The sequence below is a fragment of the Trachypithecus francoisi genome, unplaced genomic scaffold, assembly GCF_009764315.1.
Source record: "Trachypithecus francoisi isolate TF-2019V2 unplaced genomic scaffold, Tfra_2.0 Lachesis_group8, whole genome shotgun sequence".
NCBI lineage: Eukaryota > Metazoa > Chordata > Mammalia > Primates > Cercopithecidae > Trachypithecus > Trachypithecus francoisi.
This window is the reverse complement of record NW_022681473.1, coordinates 14,124,593-14,150,395: the sequence shown is the minus strand read 5'-3', so window position 1 is coordinate 14,150,395 and position 25,803 is coordinate 14,124,593. Positions and strand designations below refer to the sequence as shown.

Here is a 25,803-nt window from a genome sequence, read left to right as displayed (position 1 = left end):
CTCTTTCCTAGAAGAAGATAGTAGGTTTCTGTGGAAAGAAAATGGATTTATGAATTGAGGGGTATGATTGACCATATCAACACATTTATGTGAGTTTCAAAATAAATGCATGTGCCATATGTTTATATGCAATGTTTGGTATTACACAGGTTCAAATATTGGATCAATCCCTTACTAGCATAAAATTTCAAGCAATTTATTTAGCTTCTCTCAATTTCGGTTTCCTCCTCTGCAAGGGGAATTTGGGAGAACTTACTGAGCTAACACACATAAGGCACATAGTATAGCGCTTAGTACGTAGTAGGAGCTCAGGAAGGTTAAGTTCCCACCCTTTTAACATACTTCTGGCCAAATAGGTTATACTAAGAAATGGAAAAGGGTCAATAAATATATATGTATAGATAGGCAATGTTGCTTTCTTTTGTGGAATGGTGTTTAACCTATCCTTATGCTCCACTGCTATCTTGAGGTTTTTCGTCATGTACTACCAGAAAATGTCTTGATTGGCCTTGGGAGATTGGAGGCCCTGGCCACTGGGATGGAGTTTAATAAGCATCAGTTTTGGAGCTTTTAGAGTTAATATTCTAGACAACCCCAGAGAGCAATTAACCATAAAGCCGTGAAGTTCAGGTGATACATTCCTCCCTTTCAAAAAGACCCTCAGGGGCAAATGTAATGAAACATCTCCAAGGAGAGAAGAAAAAACCTCTCCCCAATTTACCCCCAACCCCAACTTTGAACGTTTTCCCAAAACGACCCTAAATGCAGATATTAGCTGATACCAGAAGAGCTTCTTAAAGACTGCAACCTCCATCCTTTCTGTACATATCTTTTTCCTCCTTTACTCTGCCCCAAAACACACCTTCCATGCACCAAGAGGATATTTTGATCCTTGATGAAAAAACCAGCCTCAAGCTCTCTCCAAACTCATTAGCACTTTGGGAATTGGAAGCAGCCACTGAAACCCGATTAAACTCCTTCCAAAGCAGGACAACTCAAAACAGGTATCAGCTAAAGGGCAGGCAGAGCAGGAGCAACAGGGTAAGTGCAGTTTACTCTTTGTCTTCATTCCCATATTAATCTCACATGATAGAATTCCCTATATCCACAAGCCCATTTAGGTAACCAAGAAGTTCTTTGACTTTTAGTTTTTCTCCCTGCGCCTCTCAATGCGATTTGTCTTTCCTCAGATTCAGTCAAATCTTTTTGTACTTTTTTTTATACTTTTTTTGTACTTTTTAAAAAATAGACCTTCTTTTTTAGAGCAATTATAGGGTCAAGGCAATATTGACCCGAGATTTCCTATTTATCCTTTTACTGCTACACATGCATAGCCTCCTCCATGATCAACCTCCCCCACCACAGTGGTACATTGTTACAATCAATGAACCTACATCCGCACATTATCCATAGTTGACATTTGGGTTCATTCTTGGTGTTGTGCATTCTGTGGGTTTGCACAAATGTATAATGACATGTATCCACTGTTACAGGATCACCCATAGTAGCTTCACTGTCCTAAAATCCCTCTGTGCCCTGCCTGTTCACCCTTCCCTCTCTGACCCCTAGCAACTACTGATCTTTTTACTGTCTCCATAGTTTTGCTTTTTCCAAAATATCTTATAGGTGGAATTACACACTATGTAGCCTTTTCAGGTTGATTTCTTTCACTTGGTAATATGCAAGTAAGGTTCCTCCATGTCTTTTCATGGCTTGAGAGTTCATTTCTTTTCAGTACTGTACTTTTCAAGGTGTCTGCTGTATACTTTTTTGTTTTCAAGCATTCTCTGCTGTCATTTAAGTACTTAAGTAGAATATGGAAAATTTGAATTTACAGATTTTTTTTGCCACCGTTTTTTAAATGTACATTATTCTTTTCATATTTGAGCTTTCTCCAATTCAAAATTGAAATTCCAGATAATATGCAGAAATTTAGGATTTACATTCAATTTTGTTGTCTGTCTCAGATAATTCTATGCTCTTGATTTATCAGTTGAATAGATTTCCCAGTGCAGTGTTTTATTAATTGTTGTATACGATAAGCTGGACTCTAATAGTTTGAGTGTTTGTTCCTTCCAAATCTCATGTTGAAATGTAATCCCCATTGTTGGAGGTGGGGCCTGGTAGGAGATGATGGGGCGGATCCCTCATGAATAGGGTAGTGCTATCCCCTTGGTGATGAGTGAGTTCAGGCAACAGCGGGTTGTTTAAAAGAGCCTGGCCCTTTTCTGTTGCTCTCTCTCTCTTGCTTCTGCTCTTACCATATGAGACGTCTGCTCCCCCTTTAACTTCCGCCATGATTATAAGCTTCCTGCAGGCCTCATCAGAAGCAGATGCCAGCACCACACTTCTTGTACGATCTGCTGAACTGTGAGCCAATTAAACCTATTTTCTTCTTTTTTTTTTTTTTGAGATGGAGTCTCGCTCTGTCGCCAAACCTCTTTTCTTTATAAATTATCCAGCCTCAGGTAGTCCTGAAAAAGGGCCTAATACACTATTCTATATTGTCTTAAAAGGGACCTATTACTAAAAGAGAGCTGAAAGAAACACATGGTCTCTTTAACTGGTAAGCAGTTGACTACTAAATATTCAGTAGTACTTTTTAAGTCTTCAGAAAACCATGATGAATTATTAGCTTTATAAATGCATTAATTGTTCATTACAAATTTTGTGAACAGTAAACCCAGCATACTATTAGATGCTACGGTAAAACCAATATGAAACCAGTCTTTTCAAATACCAAGGTTACTCTAAGGAGGGAAATTTGCTCACCATGATAATCTGAGTAAGGCATTTAAGAGCCTGATTCTGAAATCACAGCCCAATCTTGGTTCTTCTCTACTGCTCCTGTGATGGGCTTCCTGAAGTACATTTGAGCCCTTGCAACTACCAAGATGATTAAAAGGGAATGACATTTCTGAAGGAACCTCTATGCCCTTAAACAGAGCCTCAATTATTAGCAAGTAATCCACAAAGTAATTTAGAAGGCCTGTAATCCAGACACACTTTACATAGCAGGTTTTCTAAACACTGCAGAGCCCTCTAAACTCCAAAACCCTCCTTCTCTTTTCTTCCTAATGCTGTGAATCATACCATCTGAATCTTAATCCTTGAATTAAAGTCTTGACCCCTTTAGCATTATCACCTTACATTGAGAGGAGCTCTTCATTTCATCAATCATTTGTACATTCAGATGAAAGAAAGACCTGGAAGAGCAGTATCTTGAGGGCACCAGGCACCGGCAGGAGTGAGAGGAAATGGCATCATGAAGTGAAGGACATGCAGCTCAGATCAGGATTGATGGGAAAATCACAGAACACCTCCAACTCCACAATTTGGCTGACTGAGGTCCTTCTCATCATTCAATTTTTTCCTCCATCACCAACTGTGTCTGTGAAGCTCAAATGCGGCAAACTTGGTTATAAAGTTTAGCACTTCTTCCAGATATATTTGATGGAAAATGAACAGAATCATAAATCAACTCTACAAGTCCCCATAAATTACCCAGTATTTTCTATGTGCAAAGGACTGTGCTAGGTGCTTGGTTTTACTGTATTATTATCTTCCCGTGTCTATCAAGGATAGTGTAGTTCATGAAGATCCTGGAACTGCATCTACAAGTCTAATGAGGTCACTGAGCCTCTCAGACTCTTCCCCTTCAGCTCTGTAAAATAGACCTGCTGTTGATTACACCTGTATCATAGAATTGTAGGGAGTCCAGGCTCCCCAAGTTTGCTGCAAGAGTGAATAAAACCTCCTTTCCCTCTCAAGGGAAGAAGCACCTCTTCGTGAGTGGGGTTCCGTGCCATAAAGCACTCCATAAGACCCTTAAGATACCTTCTCTCTAATGTTCTAAAATAAGTTCCAGGGCATCCATACGTGGGAATAAAACTCTACATATGCTTTTCCTTTTGTTTCAATTTGTCCAGCTCCACTTTCTGTTTCTGGGGCTGGGAAATCTCATCCTTAAATACAAAATTTCTCCCTCCTGATGACAACATTCAAAACAGACTTTCAATTAACCCATCAGACCTCCAGTCATTAAGTTCCTCAACCTCACTCGTAAACACTTCTTACAAATTTGCATGGTCCATTAGTGAACTTCTTATTTCTCTAACATAAGTGTACTTCAACCTATTACGTAAGGAGGAAATGTTTCAAAACTGATGGTCGGTTCTATCAATAATACTTTAAGGAATAGTTGCTGCTGCTAACAGTCACAGTCCCAGTTTATTAAGCAAACATCCTATCTCAAGACCCATCATGAGCCCTCTATATATTATCTTAAGCAATTTTCAAGCTCTGTTGTTACTGTTGGTTTTGTTGTTGTTTTGAGACAAGGTCTCCCTTTGTCACCTAGTCTGGAATGCAGTGGCACAATCACAGCTAACTGCAGCCTCAGCCTCGTGGGTTCAAGCAATCCTCCCACCTCAGCCTCCCAAGTAGCTGGGACCACAGGTATATGCCATCATTCCCGACTAATTTTTTTCATGTTTATTTTTGTTTGTAGAGATGAGGTCTCACCATGTTGCTCAGGCTGGTCTGGAGTTCCTGGCCTCAAGCAATCCTCCCGCCTGTGCTTCCCAAAGTGCTAGGATTATGAGTATAATTCACCACACCTGGCCAGTAGTCGCTGTTATTCCCATTTTACAAATGAGGAAATTGAAACTCAGAAAGGCTAAATGAGTTGCCCAATATCCCACAGCTGGCAAGTGGCAGAGTCAGAATTAGAACCAGGCTTTTTCTAAAGCCTACCCGGGATCAAACCACTACCTTCTCGCAGAGCTGTTTTTGTTTTAGCTCCCAATTTCTCCATGTGGCTCTACATCTGCTCTCGATTATGCCAAAGTTTGTTGCACATTCCTCTTTTATTTCCTCAAAGGATAAAGAATCCTCTCTTGACTCTAGAAAGTTCACAAACCTTTCACAAACAGGAGCAAAACCTTAGAATATAGGACGAAGCTTAAAGTCATACCGACAATATTGTGACTAATGTGATGAATATCTAAAACTCTGCACAAATGACAGCATGATGATAGCTAAAAGGAGCTTCACATTCTCCCATTATCCAAATTTGAGGGATAATATATCCCTCAAATATATAGAAGGAACTACTGAGAGGGGAGCAAATGAGCCCCAATTTCAAGGGCATCTGTCTGAGCAAGTTCAGGAAAAAAACATTAAGAATGTTAATGAGACCTTAACCGGCAATGAGTAGATGTGGACTGATTTGTGAAAATTGAGGATGTCAAAATAAAGTGGCTCTCCTAAACTGAGCAAGAAAAATTCGGCACAAATAGAGTATTACTTCCCAAATTGTGAAGTTATTGACTTGCAATGATTTCTATAATGTATACAAGTTACAAAGGTTTGCATACTGTGATACAAACACCTATGCACATAAACATATACTTGTACATAAAAACTATACACCAAAATGTTAAGAGTTATTATTTCAGGAGATAGATCATAATGCTCAGTTTCCTTTTTTTATTAATCAGGAACATCATTTTTTGTTTCAATAGTTCACATTTGTATATTGATCATATTAATCAAAATATCTCACAGTTCTTTAGTTTAAAAGCCAGTTAAAATAATTTCATTGATTTCCAAATTATTTGGGTTAAGAATTGAAGAAGGGGCCGGGCGCGGTGGCTCAAGCCTGTAATCCCAGCACTTTGGGAGGCCGAGGCGGGCGGATCACGAGGTCAGGAGATCGAGACCATCCCGGCTAACCTGGTGAAACCCCGTCTCTACTAAAAAATACAAAAAACTAGCCGGGCGACGTGGCGGGCGCCTGTAGTCCCAGCTACTTGGGAGGCTGAGGCAGGAGAATGGCGTAAACCCGGGAGACGGAGCTTGCAGTGAGCTGAGATCCGGCCACTGCACTCCAGCCTGGGCGACAGAGCGAGACTCCGTCTCAACAAAAAAAAAAAAAAAAAAAAAAAAGAATTGAAGAAGGATCAAGATATATTCCAAACTTTTAAGGGTCATTCACCATGAGCCACATCTGACCACATTTTTCCCGATACTTTCTGTAGGATTAGGGACCCAGATTCAGAGACCCAATGACTGCAGTTAGCTTCTGATTAATGTGCATTGAGACTCAGTGTGGATGTGTGAGGGAGCAATGGGAGTCCTTACTGGTGTGGATTTAATAAAATCAAGTCCCTGATCTTGAAAGATGCTTCATGCACTGAAAATTCAAATAATTTGATTGAGGATACTTTGTAACTTAGGTTTAAAATAACAACAGCAACAACAACAAATACTTATAGAACAGTTACTATGGGCCAGGCATATTTTAAGAAGATTAGAAGATACGTGACGATGATGATAGATGATAGATAGACGATAGACAGACAGATAGATAGATGACAGATAATTAGACAGATCCTATAACAACGTAAATGCTATTATTATCTCTAATTTTACAGAGGCCTGGTCAACATCGCACATCTACTAAGTGAGGCTGAGAATTGAATCCAGGCAGTCTAGATCCAGAGCCCACACTCAACAATTAAACAACTCAGGCCAGGAGCAGTGCCTCACGCCTGTAATCCCAGCACTTTGGGAGGCTGAGGCAGGTGGATCACCTGAGGTCAGGAGTTCGAGACCAGCCTGACCAACATGGAGAAACCCCATCTCTACTTAAAATACAAAATTAGCTGGGCATGGTGATGCATACCTGTAATCCCAGCTACTCAGGAGGCTGAAGCAGGAGAATCGCTTAACCCGGGAGGTAGAGGTTGCAGTGAGCCAAGATCGTGCCATTGCACTCCAGCCTCAGCAACAAGAGTGAAACTCCGTCTCAAAAAAAAATAAATTAATTAAAAAATAAATAAATAAATAAAATAACTCAGAAAGCTCAGACTGAGATAAATTTGAAATTCAACCTACATTAGTATACTTGGACCCAATATTTGACAATTAAGAACATTTTTATATACATGTGGCCTAATCCTTTTCCTTTAAAAACATTCTATCTCATTAATCATCTCACAACTACATAGCTGAACCTAGTTCCATTGATCTTTCCCTCCTAATGTGGAAACTTAGGTAAAGGAGATGAATAGTTATTCCAAGGCATGACCTGACTCACCTGAGGCACACAGGACTGTCCTAATAACTACTCACTGGTCACTTGTTATGTGTCAGGCACTTAAAACAAATCTATAAAGTAATTGCTACCATCCAGTTTTAAGGATAAGTTGAAGCCAGAGATGTTAGCTATCTTACCTGAAGTAACACAACTAGTAAATGGTCGAGGCAGGAGTTGATCCTAGGGATTTGGGATCCAAAGTTCAAACTCATATCAGCTACACTATACTGCCTTAATATTTAAGATATTGACTGCAATTGCCTTCGAGAGAGAGAGAGAGACTGAGACCAAAAAAGAGAAACAGTCTTTGCATAAAGCTGTAACCTGTAATCCTCTGCCTTCCCTCTCATGTGTTTTGTAATTATTTGCTAATACCACCTGTAATGCGGACTGTCATTACTATCTCAGGTCTGCATCTTGTCCTTGTGGTCCACAGGAAGCATGTCCATAACCAAACCCTGGAACAGCTCATCAGTGACCATGTTCATCCTCCTGGGATTCACAGACCATCCAGAACTCCAGGCGCTCCTCTTTGTGACCTTCCTGGGCATCTATCTTACGACCCTGGCCTGGAACCTGGCCCTCATTTTTCTGATCAGGGGTGACACCCATCTGCACACACCCATGTACTTCTTCCTAAGCAACTTGTCTTTCATTGACATCTGCTACTCTTCTGCTGTGGCTCCCAAGATGCTCACTGACTTCTTCTGGGAGCAGAAGACCATATCATTTGTGGGCTGCGCTGCTCAGTTTTTTTTCTTTGTCGGTATGGGACTGTCTGAGTGCCTCCTCCTGACTGCTATGGCGTATGACCGATATGCAGCCATCTCCCGCCTCCTTCTCTACCCCACTGTCATGACCCAGGGCCTCTGTACACGCATGGTGGCTGGGACATATGTTGGTGGCTTCCTGAGCTCCCTGATCCAGACCAGCTCCATATTTCAGCTTCACTTTTGTGGACCCAACATCATTAACCACTTCTTCTGTGACCTCCCACCAGTCCTGGCTCTGTCTTGCTCTGACACCTTCCTCAGTCAAGTGGTGAATTTCCTCATGGTGGTCACTGTAGGAGGAACATCATTCCTCCAACTCCTTATCTCCTACGGTTACATAGTGTCTGCTGTCCTGAAGATCCCTTCAGCAGAGGGCCGATGGAAAGCCTTCAACACATGTGCCTCGCATCTGATGGTGGTGACTCTGCTGTTTGGGACAGCTCTTTTCATGTACCTGCGACCCAGCTCCACCTACTCGCTAGGCAGGGACAAGGTGGTGTCCATTTTCTATTCACTGGTGATCCCCATGCTGAACCCTCTCATTTATAGTTTGAGGAACAAAGAGATCAAGGATGCCCTGTGGAAGGTGTTGGAAAGGAAGAAAGTGTTTTCTTAGGTCATGTGTAGAAACTTATTTATCCACATTGCTGGAGAATTAAATGATCCAAGCCTTCACCTCCACCTCTGCCTCAGGCAAGGGAGACATTTGGTGCTCTTACTTGAACGTGGAAACTCTTCTCTCCAGATTCCTCTCACCCTTCCTCATGGTCACTTGTCTACTGACTGTGCCATAGATAGCCAAAAAGGAAAAGGAATTTCTTCAAAAAAAAAAAAAGAACCTCCACAATAATCACAATAACTAACATTTATTGAGCACTTAGTATGTACCAGGCACAAAAGTTATTTAATTAAATACTCATTGCAGTAGTAAAATACACATTGAACTATCCCCTATGTTACAAAATAAGGAAACGATGTGTCAGCAAGGAAAACTAACTTGCTCAGGGTCACCAAGGAAGGGGCAGAACTCTGATTTTTTTTCAGAAGATAAGGAAATAAAAGCCCAGAGAGATAAAGTGATGTGTTCAAGGTCTTATATTAAGTTAATTACAGAGACATCTTCAGATGCCCAACCCATTGTTCTTCCACCACATGAATGTAATATATTACATTGTTGGACTTGTCTACACCAAACTATAATCCTCTTCCAGAAGGATCTCATGATCAATGCCTCTGGTGTACATATATGTGGGTATGTATGGCCTACTACAGATTGAGAAATTGGCCTCTCCTGAGTTAAACTAAAATAGGCTCATGAGCTACTGAGAACTTCATAGGTACATAACAGTTATCCTCCTGGATTCCTATCAAGATTGATGAGGCTTGGGAAGATTTCTCATCATGGCCTAAAGGTATGTATGTATCTTAATGCAGAACTAGACATGCCAGACATTCTCCTGATGAGTTTGGATAAAGGCAAGACTTCAGGAACCACACACATGAAGCAATCTAGCTCTACCATCAAAGGACTGATTTTCCAGTTGTAGCCTTACAAGGGTCAGTTTTGACTTGGCCTTGCCATTGAGAATTCACATTTCTTTTCACTGGAAAGAGAGAGGATGGGAGAGTTAAAGAAGGGAAAACTCTACCTGGTCTATTTTTTCAAACTTCTAGTGCTCGTGAAGAGGCAGTATAGGTGTAGGCTAGTGAGAGACAGCAGTAAAGCATGGTGGATGAAAGTTCTAATTTCAGAATCATACAGACCCAGGTATGAATCCTATTTCTGCCATTCACCAGCTGTGTGATCCTGAGCAAGTTATTTCACCTCTCTCTCCAAAGGTCACAGTTCACCTACACAAATATTCCCGTTATAATATCCATCTCATGAGGTTGTTGTAAAGGACAAAATGAGATGGTATACATGAAACATATGATACCTGGCAGAGAATAAATGTGCAATGAAAGATAAATGTCATTATTAATATCACCTTTATTGGTTTACCTAACACACCTTCTGTTTCCCATTGGTCTGTCACACCCTTCCCCTATATGACCCATACTCCTCATTTTTAGATAAAAACTGGTTGAGTAGAAAACATGAAAATGTATATTGAGTTCAAAACATCTATCATGTTAAAATGTCTAGCTATTATTAAAACATGACAGTAGGTTTGCTTGTTATTTATAAGGCTTAAAGAGTCACCCTGGGTGGGTGCAGTGGCTCATGCCAGTAATCCCAGCACTTTGGGAGACTGAGGCAGGCGAATCACCTGAGGTCGGGAGTTCAAGACCAGCCTGCCCAACATGGTGAAATCCCATCTCTACTAAAAACACACACACAAAGAATAGCCGGGCGTGGTGGTGGGCACCTGTAATCCCAGCTACTCAGGAGGCTGAAGTGGGAGAATCATTTGAACCTGGTAGGCGGAGGTTGCAGTGAGCCAAGATTGTGCCACTGCACTCCAGCCTGGGCAACAGAGTGAGACTCTGTCTCAAGAAAAAAAGAAAAAAAAAAAAAAGTCACCCTGAAGCTGATGAGAGAAACAGTACAGGAGAATTTAATATCAAAAGAAAATAAGGGGTCAAAAATAAACCCTGGCTTACAGAGTAGCCAAGAGGACAGGCCCCATGGGACGGAACAGAGAGCCCAAGGAGAGTAAATTAGCCAAAGGATAACGAATGCTGAAGGATAGTGAATGTTGAAGACAAACTTTACTTAAGTCCCTCATTGGATCCTGCCTGGCCCTATAAGCATTCATGAACTAACTGGCTCAAATGTTTGCCACTTCCTGTCACCTGATCGACAAAATCTAACCTCTTACAATATTAACTTACTTCTGCAAGAAAACAGATCCTAATAAAAAGTCACACTTGCCAAATCACTATTCATAGGGTCCTGCTACATTTGCCCAAGTAGGTTTGGTCTCAAGAGTCCCTAGGCTTTTCTTTATGAAATTGCCTATGAAAAAATACACACTACAAGCCACTTAATAGCCCATTTCATGCCAATCTGTCCTTTGCCGTTTTCTTTCCTTCCTAACTCTTGTGACTCACTCAGATCAAGTTTTTATCTTTATATCGGAATCAGATGACACCACAGATCTGTAGGGCCTGACTCAGAAGCATAATCCCAAGAGATCAAGAACCCAGGAACTCTTGGCATATCATTGTCCCTGTTGACTTCCTCATGACCGTGTCTAAACATGCAACATAACCTGATTCGATAAGTCAGGACAGAAAAAGCAATTGCATCTGATCACACAGACAAGTATCTACAGTGACATAAAATCACAAGTTGAGTAGCATTTTTCCCACTTAAACTAGTTTTTACTAGTTTTTGTTTGTTTGTTTTGTTGTTTGTTTTTTGAGATGCAGTCTCGCTCTGTCACCTAAGCTGGAGACAGTGGTGTGATCTCGGTTCACTGCAGGCTTCGCGTCCCGGGTTCCAACAATTCTCCTGTCTTAGCCTCCCTGTCTCAGCCTCCTAGGTAGCTGGGATTACGGGCACCCGCCACCACACTCAGCTAATTTTTGTATTTTTAATAGAGATGAGGTTTCACCATGTTGGCCAGGCTGGCCTCAAACTCCTGACCTCAGGTGATCTGCCCACCTCAGGCTCCCAAAGTGTTAGGATTACAGGCGTGAGCCACCTCACTCGGCCTAGTTTTTACTTTTTTGTTTTGTTTTGTTTTGTTTTTGAGATGGAGTCTTGCTCTGTCACCTAGACTGGAGAACAGTGGCGCAATCTTGGCTCACTGCAACCTCTGCCTCGCGGGTTCAAGCAATTCTCCTGCCTCAGTCTCCCAAGCAGCTGTCATAGATAAATAAAAATTATATATATTTACAGTGCACAGTACAATGTGATGTTTTATTATACATATACATTGTGAAATTGTTGTATACTTTCACGCTTTCACTATTTTTTAAGCTCTGCTGCTAAGAACTATAGAAAAGTCAACTGACTCTGGAGACACACGTGGCTTTCAAACTGCTCTTTTGTTTATGTGCTCCCCAAATCAAATGTTTTCATAATGAATATCTCTGGGTAAGCGTGAAAAAATAACATAAAATAATTATGAAGTAACTGAGTTGATGAATATCAAGAGCTGTCCCTAGATGTGAAGTGAGCTATACATTTCAGAGATGTAGGTTGAAATAACTGTAGGGGCTGACAGGCGCTGTGGCTCATGCCTGTAATCTCAGCACTTTGGGAGGCCGAAGCAGGAGGATCATTTGAGGCCAAGAGTTCAAGACCAGCCTGGCCAACATGGTGAAATCGCATCTCTACTAAAAATACAAAAATTAACTGGGCATAGTGGCTTGTGCCTGTAATCCCAGCTACTTGGGAGGCTGAGACAGGAGGATCACTTGAACCCAGGAGGCAGAGATTGCAGTGAGTTGGGATCATGCCACAGTACAACTCCAGCCTGGACAACAGAGTGAAACACTGTATATTTAAAAAAAAAAAAAAAAAAACTGTCCTGGGACAAGGTACATGTTACTTTAAACAGAAAATATGGCCAGGCGCCATGGCTCAAGCTCGTAATCCTAGCACTTTGGGAGGCAAAGGCAGTTGCAGCACCTGAGGTCAGGAACAGCCTGACCAACATGGTGAAGCCCCATTTCCACTATAAATACAAAGTTGGCCGGGTGTGGTGGCAGGTGTCTGTAATCCCAGCCACTTGGGAGGCTGAGGCAGGAGAATCACTTGAACCTGGGAGGCAGAGGTTGCAGTGAGCCAAGATCACACCATTGAACTCCAGCCTGGGCAACAAGAGCAAAACTCCATCTCAAAAACTAAATTAATTAATTAATTAAATAGAAAATGCATACATAAATCTATACAGTCTCTGAGAGCTGCTCTGACAGTAGCCACAGAGTTTGGAATTTTTCATCGCTACTCTTTTATTTTTTTAAGTTTCATTTCCTAGCTGATTGCAGGCAAAGTGACTTTGGTCAAGAGGAAGACTGCACAGTCATTGGTGTGGTTTAACAAAACACTTTCTTCCTGGGCCAAATGGGAAAATGCACTGTCTCATGTGTTTCCTCTAGAGGAAAGGGTATGGTCCTGAGTGCACTGGGGCCTCTGCATGTATGTATGAGAGGGAACAGAGAAAAAATGAGAAAGAGGGAGAGAGAACAAAAGAGAGAGAGCGCTTGGTAACACTTTAATGACTCCCACAGGAACTCCTGAGTTGTATTGTAGTGTATTGTATTGGCCACTGAGCTTCCACATTCCTGCCTAACAATATTCCCTTTTGCTAATTCCTATCTTGGGCTTGTCGCTGAGAGACTAATACAGGTGGCCAAAATGTAATAAGGCAGAAAAGAGTCAGAATACTGTAATTACCTGAGGTTGCCTTTTCCCATCTGAGGAAAGAAGATAACGAAATCACTCACCTTGAGGTAGGCTTTACATTAAACAGAGAATTTCCCCAGTACCTATTTCTTCTAAAATGCAGCTGCAGCATCATAAGAGGATCAATTTCTCACTTGAAGAATAAACCAGCAGTTAGTATTAGTGCCTATGAACTTCTGAAACTGAAAAGTTGTTCATGCTGAATTTTGAGAAATGCTGCAAATGTGTAGAATGTTCCTGTAGAAGCCAAGACTCTCAAGAAGCAAAGAAAAGAGGTTGTGTTTCACTATTAGAAAGAGGGAAAGTATGGCTTGCAAAATATAGGAAGACGGTCAGTTGCCTTCAGGAAATGTGGCTATATTTTACTTGTTGGGATATTGAGGTTCAAAGTTCATTAAAGGTATTTGAGAAGGTGCTGACATCACCAGTTCTCAGGAGGATGACTGAATCGGAAAAACAGCTTTTAAAGGCAATAATTCCTGAGTTTAGTACATGTAGTTTTGCCTCTTGGCTGGGAATGAAATTTTAGAGGCTTTGAGTAAGATGTTTTCATGACTGGATTATCTGTGCCTTAATGTGCCACTGAGTATGAATGCTTCTAATAAAAGTTTCAGGGATTCAATCAAGAGTAAGGGATTTTCAAAATTGGAAAAGAGAAAACCATGACGTGGGGCATCCTAGAAAGTCAACTTAATGTAGAGAATGAGGAAGAATTTGCTCAGTGGGATGCTGGGGTATGGGGGGGATCCCTCAGTTTGCAGACTTTGTCCGAGATACTTGATAAGCTTGTTTCCAAAGAAGGGTCCCCTTTGAGGTGATTTTTAAGAAATCCTCAGTATCTTTATTGTGACCTTGCAAAAACACATGAAACTGTATTTTTATTCATTTCCCCACCCGCTTTTTTTTTTTTTTTTTTTTTTTTTTGAGACGGAGCCTCTATGTTGCCCAGGCTGGAGTGCCATGGTGTGATCTCGGCTCACTTCAACCTCTGCCTCCCAAGTTCAAGTGATTCTCCTGCTTCAGCCTCCCAAGTAGCTGGGATTACAGGCACGCAGCACCATGCCTAGCTAATTTTTGTATTTTAATAGAGACAGGGTTTCACCATGTTGGCCAGGCTGGTCTCGAACTCATGACCTCAAGTGATCCACCAGCCTCGGCCTCCTAAAGTGCTGGGATTACAGGTGTGAGCCACCGCGCCCGGCCCCCACCCACTCTTTATTGTGCATGTGTTTCAATGCAGTGTGCATAATTCTATACTTTCAAGGTATCCTTCCCCCTCTGTAAAAGACACCCTCTGGGGGACATAGTGGCTAACACCTGTAATATCAGCATTTTGGGAGGATGAGGCAGAAGGATTGCTTGATCTCAGGAGTTCATGGCTGCAGTGAGTCATGATCATGCCACTGCACTCTAGCCTGGGTGACAGAGCAAGACCTTGTCTCAAACACACACACACACACACACACACACACACATACACACACACACACACTCTATAGGAACCTATCAGTCTATTTTTTTTTTTTTTTTTTTTTGAGACGGAGTCTCGCTCTGTCCACCAGGCTGGAGTGCAGTGGCCGGATCTCAGCTCACTGCAAGCTCCGCCTCCCGGGTTCACGCCATTCTCCTGCCTCAGCCTCCCAAGTAGCTGGGACTACAGGCGCCCGCTACCTCGCCCGGCTAGGTTTTTTTTTGTATTTTTTAGTAGAGACGGGGTTTCACCGTGTTAGCCAGGATGGTCTCGATCTCCTGACCTCGTGATCCGCCCGTCTCGGCCTCCCAAAGTGCTGGGATTACAGGCTTGAGCCACTATGCCCGGCCCAGTCTATTTTTTTTTTTTTTTTTTTTTTGAGGCGGAGTCTCGCTCTGTCGCCCGGACTGGAGTGCAGTGGCCAGATCTCAGCTCACTGCAAGCTCCGCCTCCCGGGTTTACGCCATTCTCCTGCCTCAGCCTCCCGAGTAGCTGGGACTACAGGCGCCCGCCACCTCGCCCGGCTAGTTTTTGTATTTTTAGTAGAGACGGGGTTTCACCGTGTTAGCCAGGATGGTCTCGATCTCCTGACCTCGTGATCCGCCCGTCTCGGCCTCCCAAAGTGCTGGGATTACAGGCTTGAGCCACCGCGCCCGGCCTCAGTCTATTATTTTTAAGGGGAGTTCACGTTTGAGATAATGTTGCTCACAACTCATTTCTGTACCTTGCCATTGGAACACTATGTGGTTGATGCAGGTTCTTTGTGAAAATGTATCTAAATATCGCAAAGTCTGATTCTTCATACTCTGCTTTATTTTTTTCAAAGTCACCTCTGACATCCCCTCATGCTAAGTCACTCCCAGCCATACCTCTCGCTTGCCATATGCAGGTTTCTAACAGCTCCACCTTATACTCATACTACTTTCACTTGATTTGCTAAAAATTTTTGTGAACTATTTCTTTTGCAGCATCTTCTGGGAAGGACTGATCAACATCGGGAAGAAGTGTAGTTGAAGTAGATAAGAGCGTCAGTCTTTGGAATAAGACACATATTGATTTGAGACAAAGTTCTACTAATTGTGAGACCTTAAGCAAGTTACTTAATCTTTCTGTGCCTCAGTTTCCTCATCTATAAAATCAGGATAATAATATCTATTTCACCTGAATATTACACATTCTGAAACAGATGCAATGAAGCAGTTGGAGGCCAGGCACGGTGGCTCACTCCTGTAACCCCAGCACTTTAGGAGGCCGAGGTGGGCGGATCAACTGAGGTCAGGAGTTCGAGACCAGCCTGGCTAACATCGTGAAACCCCGTCTCTACTAAAAATACAAAAATTAGCCGAGTGTGGTGGCAGGCGCCTGTAATCCCAACTACTTGGGAGGCTGAGGCAGGAGAAATGCTTGAACCTGGGACATGGAGGTTGCAGTGAGCTGAGATCACGCTACTGCACTCCAGCCTGGGCAACAAGAGCAAGATTCCATCTCAAAAATAGTAATAATAAAATAAAATAAAATGAAGCAGTTGGTATAACACATGAGAATCACCCCATAAGTGTTCTCTGAAAGTAAACAAAAAATTAGCAAAGCAGAGCTCCATCGTTCTGCCCACATTTCCATAATGCTGAGACCTTGAAAATTGCATGGAATCTGTGGGGTCTGATGCTTGGATGACTGGATTTCTTATTGAGGATTATGGTGTATATTCTTGCAGTATAGGTTTATAATATAAATATCTATATTTACAACTGCACACAAAAATTAATTTAATTTACATTTTTGTTTTGTTTTGTTTTGTTTGAGGTGGAGTCTTGCTCTGCTGCCCAGGCTGCAGTGCAGTGGCATGATCTCAGCTCACTCCAACCTCCACCTCCCAGATTCAGGTGATTCTACTGCCTCAGCCTCCAGAGTAGGTGGGATTACAGGCACACGCCATCAAGCCCAGCTAATTTTTGTATTTTTAGTAGAGACGGGGTTTCACCATGTTGGCCAGGTTGGTCTCGAACTCCTGACCTCAGATGATCCTCCTGCCTTGGCCTCCCAAAGTGCTAGGATTACAGGCATGAGCCACTGCGCTCAGCCCACTCTTTCTATCTTAACTGTAAACTTCTTAAGGAAAGAATCTAATTTGAGTCACCTTTCCCTCAAAAAAACCACCTTAGTGTTATGGAAATCATACATAGAGGAAGGAAATAAGAAAGAATATAGAAAAAAGTAAAGAACAGGAGAAAGAAAGAGGGGAGGGAAGGAGAGGACGGGTGATACAGGACACTCTTAGGCTTGTCACAGTGGTTTCCTGAGGAGAAGATTTGAAAACTATCAACTGGCCGGGCGCGGTGGCTCAAGCCTGTAATCCCAGCACTTTGGGAGGCCGAGACGGGCGGATCACGAGGTCAGGAGATCGAGACCATCCTGGCTAACACGGTGAAACCCCGTCTCTACTAAAATATACAAAAAATTAGCTGGGCGAGATGGCGGGCGCCTGTAGTCCCAGCTACTCGGGAGGCTGAGGCGAGAGAATGGCGTAAATCTGGGAGGCGGAGCTTGCAGTGAGCTGAGCCGGCCACTGCACTCCAGCCTGGGCGACAGAGCGAGACTCCGTCTCAAAAAAAAAAAAAAAAAAAAAAAGAAAACTATCAACTGATCATTGCAATATCCAAAAGAAAGTTCCTAGAGTGGGCTGCTGTCATTTACTAAAATACGTGTCTGCATTCCAGATTAACCAAAGGTGCCTTCTTAGATGATTGCTTCACTTTCCAGCCCTGGTTAGTACAGTGTAGGCAGTTCTTCCTTCAAGGATTCTGGAGACTTGAAATCTGTGGTGATTATTCTGAACACTTATTCTTGCCACCCCATGTTGTTGACATAACCACCTTAGGGGGTGATTGAGAGAATCTGAATAAATACCAAGGGAATGGGAAAGACAGCTCTTATTTTTCCACGTGAGTAAAAGAAAGAGTGCTGCTTAGGGAAGCATAGCCTTTTAAGGACTTTTTTCCCTAAGTTTAGAAGAGTAAAATGGAAAAAAAAAATAGAGAAGCCAGAATCAGAGAAAGAACTACGTATGGACACCAGGGTCACCTACATAACACAAAAGTTTAAGAACACCTAAAATCCATACGTGAGTAAAAAATAAAATGGGAACTCTCGGGATGGTCACAGGGGCTCCTGCCTGTAATCTCAGCACTTTGGGAGGTCCAGACAGGTGGATCACTTGAGCCCAGGAGTTCGAGACCAGCCTGAGCAACATGGTGAAACCCAGTCTTTTTATAAAAATACAAAAAAATTAGCCAGGCATGGTGGCACAACCTGTAGTCCCAGCTACTGGGGAGGCTGAGGTGGGAGAATCAATTGAGCCCAGGAAGCGGAGGTTGCAGTGAGCCACGATTGCACCACTGCACTCCAGCCTGGGCAATGGAAGTGAAATCCTGTCTCAAAAAAACAACACAACAAAAAGGTTACTCTCAGATGATAGCTGGTGAAGACTATAACCACGTAACTATAAAAATAACTGTTATAAAAGTGAGTTGTCCATTAAATTTTGCTTTAAATGTAATTCATTCTTTAACCATGAGATTAAAGTGTTATAAATGATAAATGTTATATGTTTGCTATTTAAAACTTTATACTGAAGTATAATATGCTAACATACAGAAAAATGCACATACATGTACAGTTCAATGAATTTTTTTTTTTTTTTTTGAGACAGAGTCTTGCTCTGTCACCAGGCTGGAGTGCAGTGACATGATCTCAGCTCACTGCAACTTCCACCTCCTGTGTTCAAGTGATTCTCCTGCCTCAGCCTCCCAAGTAGCTAGAACTACAGGCACGTGCCACCACGCCCAGCTAATTTTTGTATTTTTAGTAGAGACAAGGTTTTACCATGTTGGCCAGGCCTCCACCCGCCTCGGCCTCCCAAAGTGCTGGGATTACATGAGTCACCACGCCCCGCCAACTCAATGAATGTTTTTACACCAGCGGAATATGCCTACTGGTGTAAACCAGCACCCAGATCAAGAAACGGAATATTACCAGCACCCAGAAGCCTCCCTTAGGCTCCCTTCAGTTTTGTACATATGAATAAAATGGAAGAGTGCATACTCTTTGGTTGCTGGATTATTTAGCATGACATTATGTTTCTGGGATTCACTTACATTATTATGTATAGTGTAAATCATTCTCATTGCTGTATAGTATTGTGTGAATGTAACACAATTTATTTATCTTTTCTACTGTTGATGGGTTTCTGAGTCATTTTCCAGTTTGAAGAAATTATAATCAGTGCTACTGGTCAGGTGTGGTGGCTCACGCTTGTAATCTCAGCACCTTAAGAGGACAAAGTAGGAAGATCACCTGAGGCCAGGAGTTTGAGACCAGCCTGGGTAATATAGGGAGACCCCAACTCTATAAAAAAAAAGTTAAAAATTATTCCAGCATAAAAAAAAGAAAAAGAAAAAAAGAAAAATGTTATTCAGGTGTGGTGACAGGCACCTGTAAGTCCCAGCAACTAGGGAGGCTGAGGTGGGAGGATCACTTGAGCCCAGGAGTTACAGGCTACAGTGAGCTATAAGCTCACCACTGCACTCCAGCCTGCGTGACAGAGTCTCAAAAAATAAAAATAAAAAATAGCAGTGCTGCTATGAATATTCTAAGGCATGTCTTTTGATGAACATATGAACATATTTTCTAGAAGTAGAAATATGTACTTAGGAGATATATAGGTAATGATATACAGATAGATCCTTTAAAAGAGATATATCATCATACATGTAGATATATAGATATCCTCCTATGTGTATATAAAACTATATCTATATACAGTCTTAGCAGAGATATTCAAATAGCAAAGTGGTTATACCAATTTTACACACTCACTAGCAGTGTATTAGAGCTCCAATTGTTCCACATCTTCACCACCACTTTTTCATCTTTTCAGTGTTTATCTTTTTCAATTTAGCCATTCTGGTGTGTATATTGTGGCTTATTGCTCTAACTAATGAAGTTAAATTGGCATTTGGATATCCCTTTTGCGAAGTACTGGTTTCAACTTTTGCCATTTTGAGGTTGGGTCATCCAGCTTTTTTACTGATTTGTAGAAGCTCTTTGTATATTCTGAATGTGAGTCATTTCTCAGATAAACGTATTGTAAATATCTTGCTCCTTTTGCAGGTTACCTTTGAATTCTCATAATGATGCCTTTATGAACAGAAATTCTTAATATATTCAGATTTCTTCCTATTATTTATTACTTTAGGTGTCAGATTTTATAGTGAAAGTACAATTGAATAGATTCACAGACTTGCAACCTCTGTTTCAGCAGCAGCCGTGAGAGAACCTTGTCTCTTTGGATGACTGAATCAAAAACTTGGGTAATCTTTCATCCAGTGGTGGCATACTGACTTGCAGACACAGTGAGTGCACAGAGAAAAGAACTTCCTCCTAATTCTAAGCCAAAACTTAAAAGAAAAGACCACACTAGATTTTAGGACATATTAATATAATTTAACTGCACTATTATTTCTTCCAGAGATGAACCTGATAAAGGGTCTGTGATTCAATGGATCAGGGAAATGACACCAGAGTGAAAGAATTTATCTTTCTGGGAATTACTCAGTCCCGAGAACTGAGCTGGGTCTTATTTACCTTCCTGTTTTTGGTGTACCTGACAACTCTGATGGGAAACCTCCTCATCATGGTTACAGTTACCTGTGAATCTCACCTTCACACACCCATGTACTTCCTGCTCCGCAACCTGTCTGTTCTCGACATCTGCTTTTCCTCCATCACAGCTCCTAAGGTCCTGATTGATATTCTATCAGAGAGAAAAACCATCTCCTTCAGTGGCTGTGTCACTCAGATGTTCTTCTTCCACCTTCTTGGGGGAGCAGACGTTTTTTCTCTCTCCGTGATGGCATTTGACCGCTACATAGCCATCTCCAAGCCCCTGCACTATATGACCATCATGAGTAGGGAACGGTGCACAGCCCTCATCGTGGCTTCCTGGGTGGGGGGCTTTGTCCACTCCATAGTGCAGATTTCTCTATTGCTCCCACTCCCTTTCTGTGGACCCAATGTTCTTGACACTTTCTACTGCGATGTTCCCCAGGTCCTCAAACTTGCCTGCACTGACACCTTCACTCTGGAGCTCCTGATGATTTCAAATAATGGGCTAGTCAGTTGGTTTATATTCTTCTTTCTCCTCGTATCTTACACGGTCATCTTGATAATGCTGAGGTCCCACACTGGAGAAGGCAGGAGGAAAGCCATCTCCACCTGTACCTCCCACATCACTGTGGTGACCCTGCATTTCGTGCCCTGCATCTATGTCTATGCCCGGCCCTTCACTGCCCTCCCCACAGACACCGCCATCTCTGTCACCTTCACCGTCATCTCCCCTTTGCTCAATCCTATAATCTACACGCTGAGGAATCAGGAAATGAAGTTGGCCATGAGGAAACTAAAGAAACGGCTAGGACAATCAGAAAGGCTTTAATTCAACAAGGATAAGAGAGTACCCATATTTAAAAATAGACATTAAATTTCACTTTCTCAAAATGGGAAAAGAGCATGTTCATGCCCAAAATCAAGAGATACCTATGGCTACCATCGAGTCCTAAAAGAAGTTGTTCGATAGTATGTACTGGGGACCACGTGGATGATACTGCTTTAAGACAAAATGCGTTCAAGTCTTTCCCTACTCACTTTCAATTATTCATTCCACAAATTTTTACAGAACATACACTATATGCCTGAAAGTACTGGGATTCAGATTGTTGCAAAAAGATTACATGTAGTCACCTTCCTGGAGGCATAACCCAAAATACTTCTTAAAAAATATAAACAGGCCGGGCCTGGTGGCTCATGCCTGTAATCCCAGCACTTTGGGAGGCCGAGGCAGGCAGATCACCTGAGGTCGGGAGTTCGAGACCAGCCTGACCAACATGGAGAAACTCAGTCCCTACTGAAAATACAAAGAAAAATAGGCCAGGCGTGGTGGCGCATGCCTGTAATCCCAGCTACTCAGTAGGCTGAGGCACAAGACTCACTTGAACCCAGGAGGCAGAGGTTGCAGTGAGCTGAGATCGCGCCATTGCACTCCAGCCTGGGCAACAAGAGTGAAACTCCATCTCAAAAGATATTTTAAAAATAAAAAATAAATAAAGTGCTAGGGAAACTGTCGCCACAATGTTACTCGAGAGTTTCCAAAGACATTTAACAGCCAGTAGACAGACATTTTCAAGGGGGAAAATATCAGAAAAGAACAATCCAAGCAAAGAAAACAACACGTACATGTCCATATGAGGTGTCTTATGCCTGTAATCCTAGCACTTTGGGAGGCTGAGGTGGAGGGATGCTTGAGCCCAAGAGTTCAAGACCAGCCTGGGCAACTTAGTGAAACTTCATCTCTACAAAAAAATCATAATAATAGGCCCGGCGCGGTGGCTTATGCCTGTAATCCCAGCACTTTGGGAGATCGAGGCAGGCGGATCATGAGGTCAGGAGATCGAGACCATCCTGGCTAACACAGTGAAGCCCTGTCTCTACTGAAAATACAAAAATAAAATTAGCCAGGCATGGTGATGGGCGCCTGTAGTCCCAACTACTGGGGAGGCTGAAGTGGGAGAATGGCATGAACCTGGGAGGCCGAGCTTGCAGTGAGCCGAGATCGCACCACTGCACTCCAGCCTGGGCGACAGAGCAAGACTCTATCTCAAAAATAATAATAATAATAATAATAAATAAAAATTAGCCAGACATAATGGTGCACGCCTGTAGTCCCAGCTACTCGAGAGACTGAGGCAGAAGAGGTTGAGACTGCAGTGAGCCATGTTCACTTTACTGCACTCTAGCCTGGGCGACAGATCAAGACCCTGTCAAAAAAAAAAAAGAAAAGAAAAGACAAAAAGAAACCAGCATGTGCAAAGGAAGAAAATGAAGCGAGATTGTGCCACATTTGTGCAACAATGAACTCAGGGCAGCCATGGTGTAATACACTCGTGAGGTGAATACCGGTACTGGACCTTTAAAAGAAAAGTTGGGAAGAATAACTCCATTTATGACCACCTGAACAATGCAAGGCCATGGTTTCTGTTGAAGAGAGAGAATCCCCAATTCACTTCAAGGACATAATTTCCTCCTAGGAGAAGGAGATAATGCTGTTAGTGAGAGTGTTCATAAAGAAGAATCACTGTTGAGGCTGTGGACAGCTCCTTTGATTGTGCGGGGAAAAAAATGAGCAAAGGCAGATGCCAAGTTCTCACGTGGGAAGCAACTGACTGCCCGTTATATAGCAGGATTAGCCAGACCCAAATTTCCCATTGTTTCTGTACATAGGGATCTCATCACTCCTTTTACCTGTGCCACTCAATCTATTAGAAGGTAGAGAAAGGGTATAAAAAGCATGATCGGCCGGGCACGGTGGCTCACGCCTGTAATCCCAGCACTTTGGGAGGCCGAGGCAGGCGGGTCACAAGGTCAGGAGATAGAGACCACGGTGAAACCCCGTCTCTACTAAAAATACAAAAAAAAGTTAGCCGGGCGCCGTGGCGGGTGCCTGTAGTCCCAGCTACTCGGGAGGCTGAGGCAGGAGAATGGCGTAAACCCGGGAGGTGGAGCTTGCAGTGAGCCGAGATAGCGCCACCGCACTCCAGCCTGGTGGACAGAGCGAGACTCCGTCTCAAAAAAAAAAAAAAAAAAAAAAAAGCATGATCGTTTAATCAGTGAACCTGAGAATCTGCCAGTCTCTGTTGTGAAAGAGACAGGGATAATGCTAGGAGATTTCTCCGACAATCCAACTGATATTCTGCTAAGATCTATTGACTTCACTGTACTGTGTTCCCCACTATGATAAAGCTCAAGCCATAGCAGCTGGCATATTGCTAGGGGTCTTCCCAAGGCCTTGGGCTCCACAAATAAGGGGCTACAAGGCTTAAGCTCCGTTAGCCTCACGAGAAATCCAATTTTAATCCTCCAGCCAGACCAAGATCTTCTCAGAACTGGCACCTCTGGGCCTGAGTCAAATGTACTAATATGGGTCTATCATAGATTTCATCTTTTTAGAATTTCATAATATAGGTATCAGTGAAGTGCTGCATAAACCACATTCAAAACTAAGGTTTTATTTCTAGACAAATCGGACCTGTGAATATATTGGTGCCAAGTAATCTGTTTAACAAACAAACCACATTTACATTCAAAATGGCATCTGCAGGGGTGAGATGGACTTTTCCACTGGATCCTGGAATGGCAAGAAGAGGCCCTTGAGCCTCAGGGGTACTAACCCTTTGCTTCCTTCTAACAGAAGTCCCTGCGGACAGGAGCCCTCCACTGTGATTTAAGGTGCGAAAAACTGACTATTTCAACCTGCTTGCTCCTTCTTTTACATTTGGGAATTTCTGAATCTTTGAATGTTATAGCTAACTCCAAGCTAACAAAGACGTCCCTTCTTTCCACATTTTGTTAAAAATCTTTCTCGTGACTAGGTACAGTGGCTCATGCCTGTAATCCCACCACTTTGGAAGGCTGAGGCAGGAGTTTGAAAAAATAAATATTCTACCATTGCTCTATGAAGGTAGCAAGATTGGCATCTAAAATTCATGACCTCCAAGTGTCTTTTCTCTATACCCTATTACTTCTAATTATAGTTCAACACAAAAGCAAAAAAAAAAACTTGTATTATCTTGTGTTCTGATTTTTCTTAATACTTTTAAATATTTACTCTGAATAAATATTTAAATAATACTTTAAATATTACTCTGAAGAAAATACCTGGCCTTTTAAAAACTAAAAATGTTTGAAAATGATGACATTTGCTGAGTTACTGATGGATTCATAGTTAATTGGGAGTCAGCCTAGAAAATTCGCTTTGTGTTGCTTGAACTTCAAAGGGAAGAGCATAGGAGGTAAGTTAACTGAGTAGGAGTTGTGCTCTGATGAAACAGTAGAGCTAAAGTACTGTGAAATCCAGAGAGGTCAGCGGTCAGCAGCAGGACCAGACATTGGCCTCAGTATGGGCAGAACATGGAGGGAAGGTGTACAAAGGCACATCAGAGATACACACAGCGGGACATTAGTTAAAGCGGCAAAAACAGATTTTATTCAGTAACTACTGACAGTAGAGGAATGAGCTGGGCTCCACTGTGATTTGTGCAGAGGTGGTTCGAGCATTTTACAGGGAGAATGAATGAAGAATGGGCGAGTGTGAGGTCTCAGTAGAGTCAGAGAAGTGAAAAATTGCAAACGGTTGGTCAGTATCAATGCGATGAGGCCAGCTGTGTCTGCTAGCTGGCAATTATCCAAGTTAGGATTCCACCCTCCCATAGAGACTGGAAGACAGAGGTTTCATCCTTTTTGATGATTACGTTTCAAAGGAATGGCTCCCAGGTCCTTAAGAAAGACATTTCTGAGTTCTAAGAGATACATGCTCACAATCATAAGCCCTCTTTTGTAAATGCTCTAAGTAAGGGAGGTCAGGGGCCTATCATCAGGGTTTGGGTAAAACAAACCGTAAATTCTCCTGGCGGTATTGAGCTTACTCAGGCAGGCATTTAATGGGGGGCTGGGGTCATTCTAAGGACACAGCCTTTTGCTGCTAGAAGCCATGTGAGAGTTTGGTCTAGTTCAGGGGTTTGGATGGAGCTATATGCCAAGAGTTCTGCAGTTCTCAGGAGCATGAAGTTTAGGGGATAATGGAGATACTCATTACCCTAATTGTAGTGTCAGTTTCACAGGTGTGTGTGTGTAAGTGCGTCTGTGTCAAAACTCATCAAGTTATATCCTTTCAATATGTGCAGTTTACAGTGTGTAAGTTATACTTTAACAAAGCAGGGGGCAATTTTATTTTAGGCAGTCTGCAAAACACAAAAGACATCCAGTAAGCCTGTCAGTACCCAAAGTGGTATTTATTTTAAACGTTCTTTTTAAAACAGAGTGAAAAGCAGGAGGAGTTAAATTAGGATTTACAAGAAGTGATGTTTGGCAACAAAAGTTAAAAAGAGTGTTTCTTTACTTTGTACTCTGTTTTATCCTTTGACTTATCTACTTTTTAAAAGTTAATATCTTTTTTTTTTTTTTTTTGAGACAATGGTCTCACTCTGTC

At 42.3% G+C, this 25,803-nt stretch overlaps 2 protein-coding genes across 2 annotated transcripts; both read left to right on the top strand.

The window, feature by feature from the left end:
- The first annotated feature begins 7,524 nt into the window (after positions 1–7,524).
- On the top strand, positions 7,525–8,563 carry LOC117081508 (olfactory receptor 5A1). The gene has a single exon (XM_033207561.1). It carries the CDS (start codon positions 7,544–7,546, stop codon positions 8,489–8,491), a length of 948 nt encoding a protein of 315 aa, XP_033063452.1. The 5' UTR covers positions 7,525–7,543; the 3' UTR covers positions 8,492–8,563.
- An 11,699-nt stretch (positions 8,564–20,262) lies between these two features.
- On the top strand, positions 20,263–21,200 carry LOC117081268 (olfactory receptor 4D9). Its single transcript, XM_033207098.1, has one exon. The coding sequence runs from the start codon at positions 20,263–20,265 to the stop codon at positions 21,196–21,198; it is 936 nt and encodes a 311-aa protein (XP_033062989.1). The 3' UTR covers positions 21,199–21,200.
- The last annotated feature ends 4,603 nt before the right edge of the window (positions 21,201–25,803 follow it).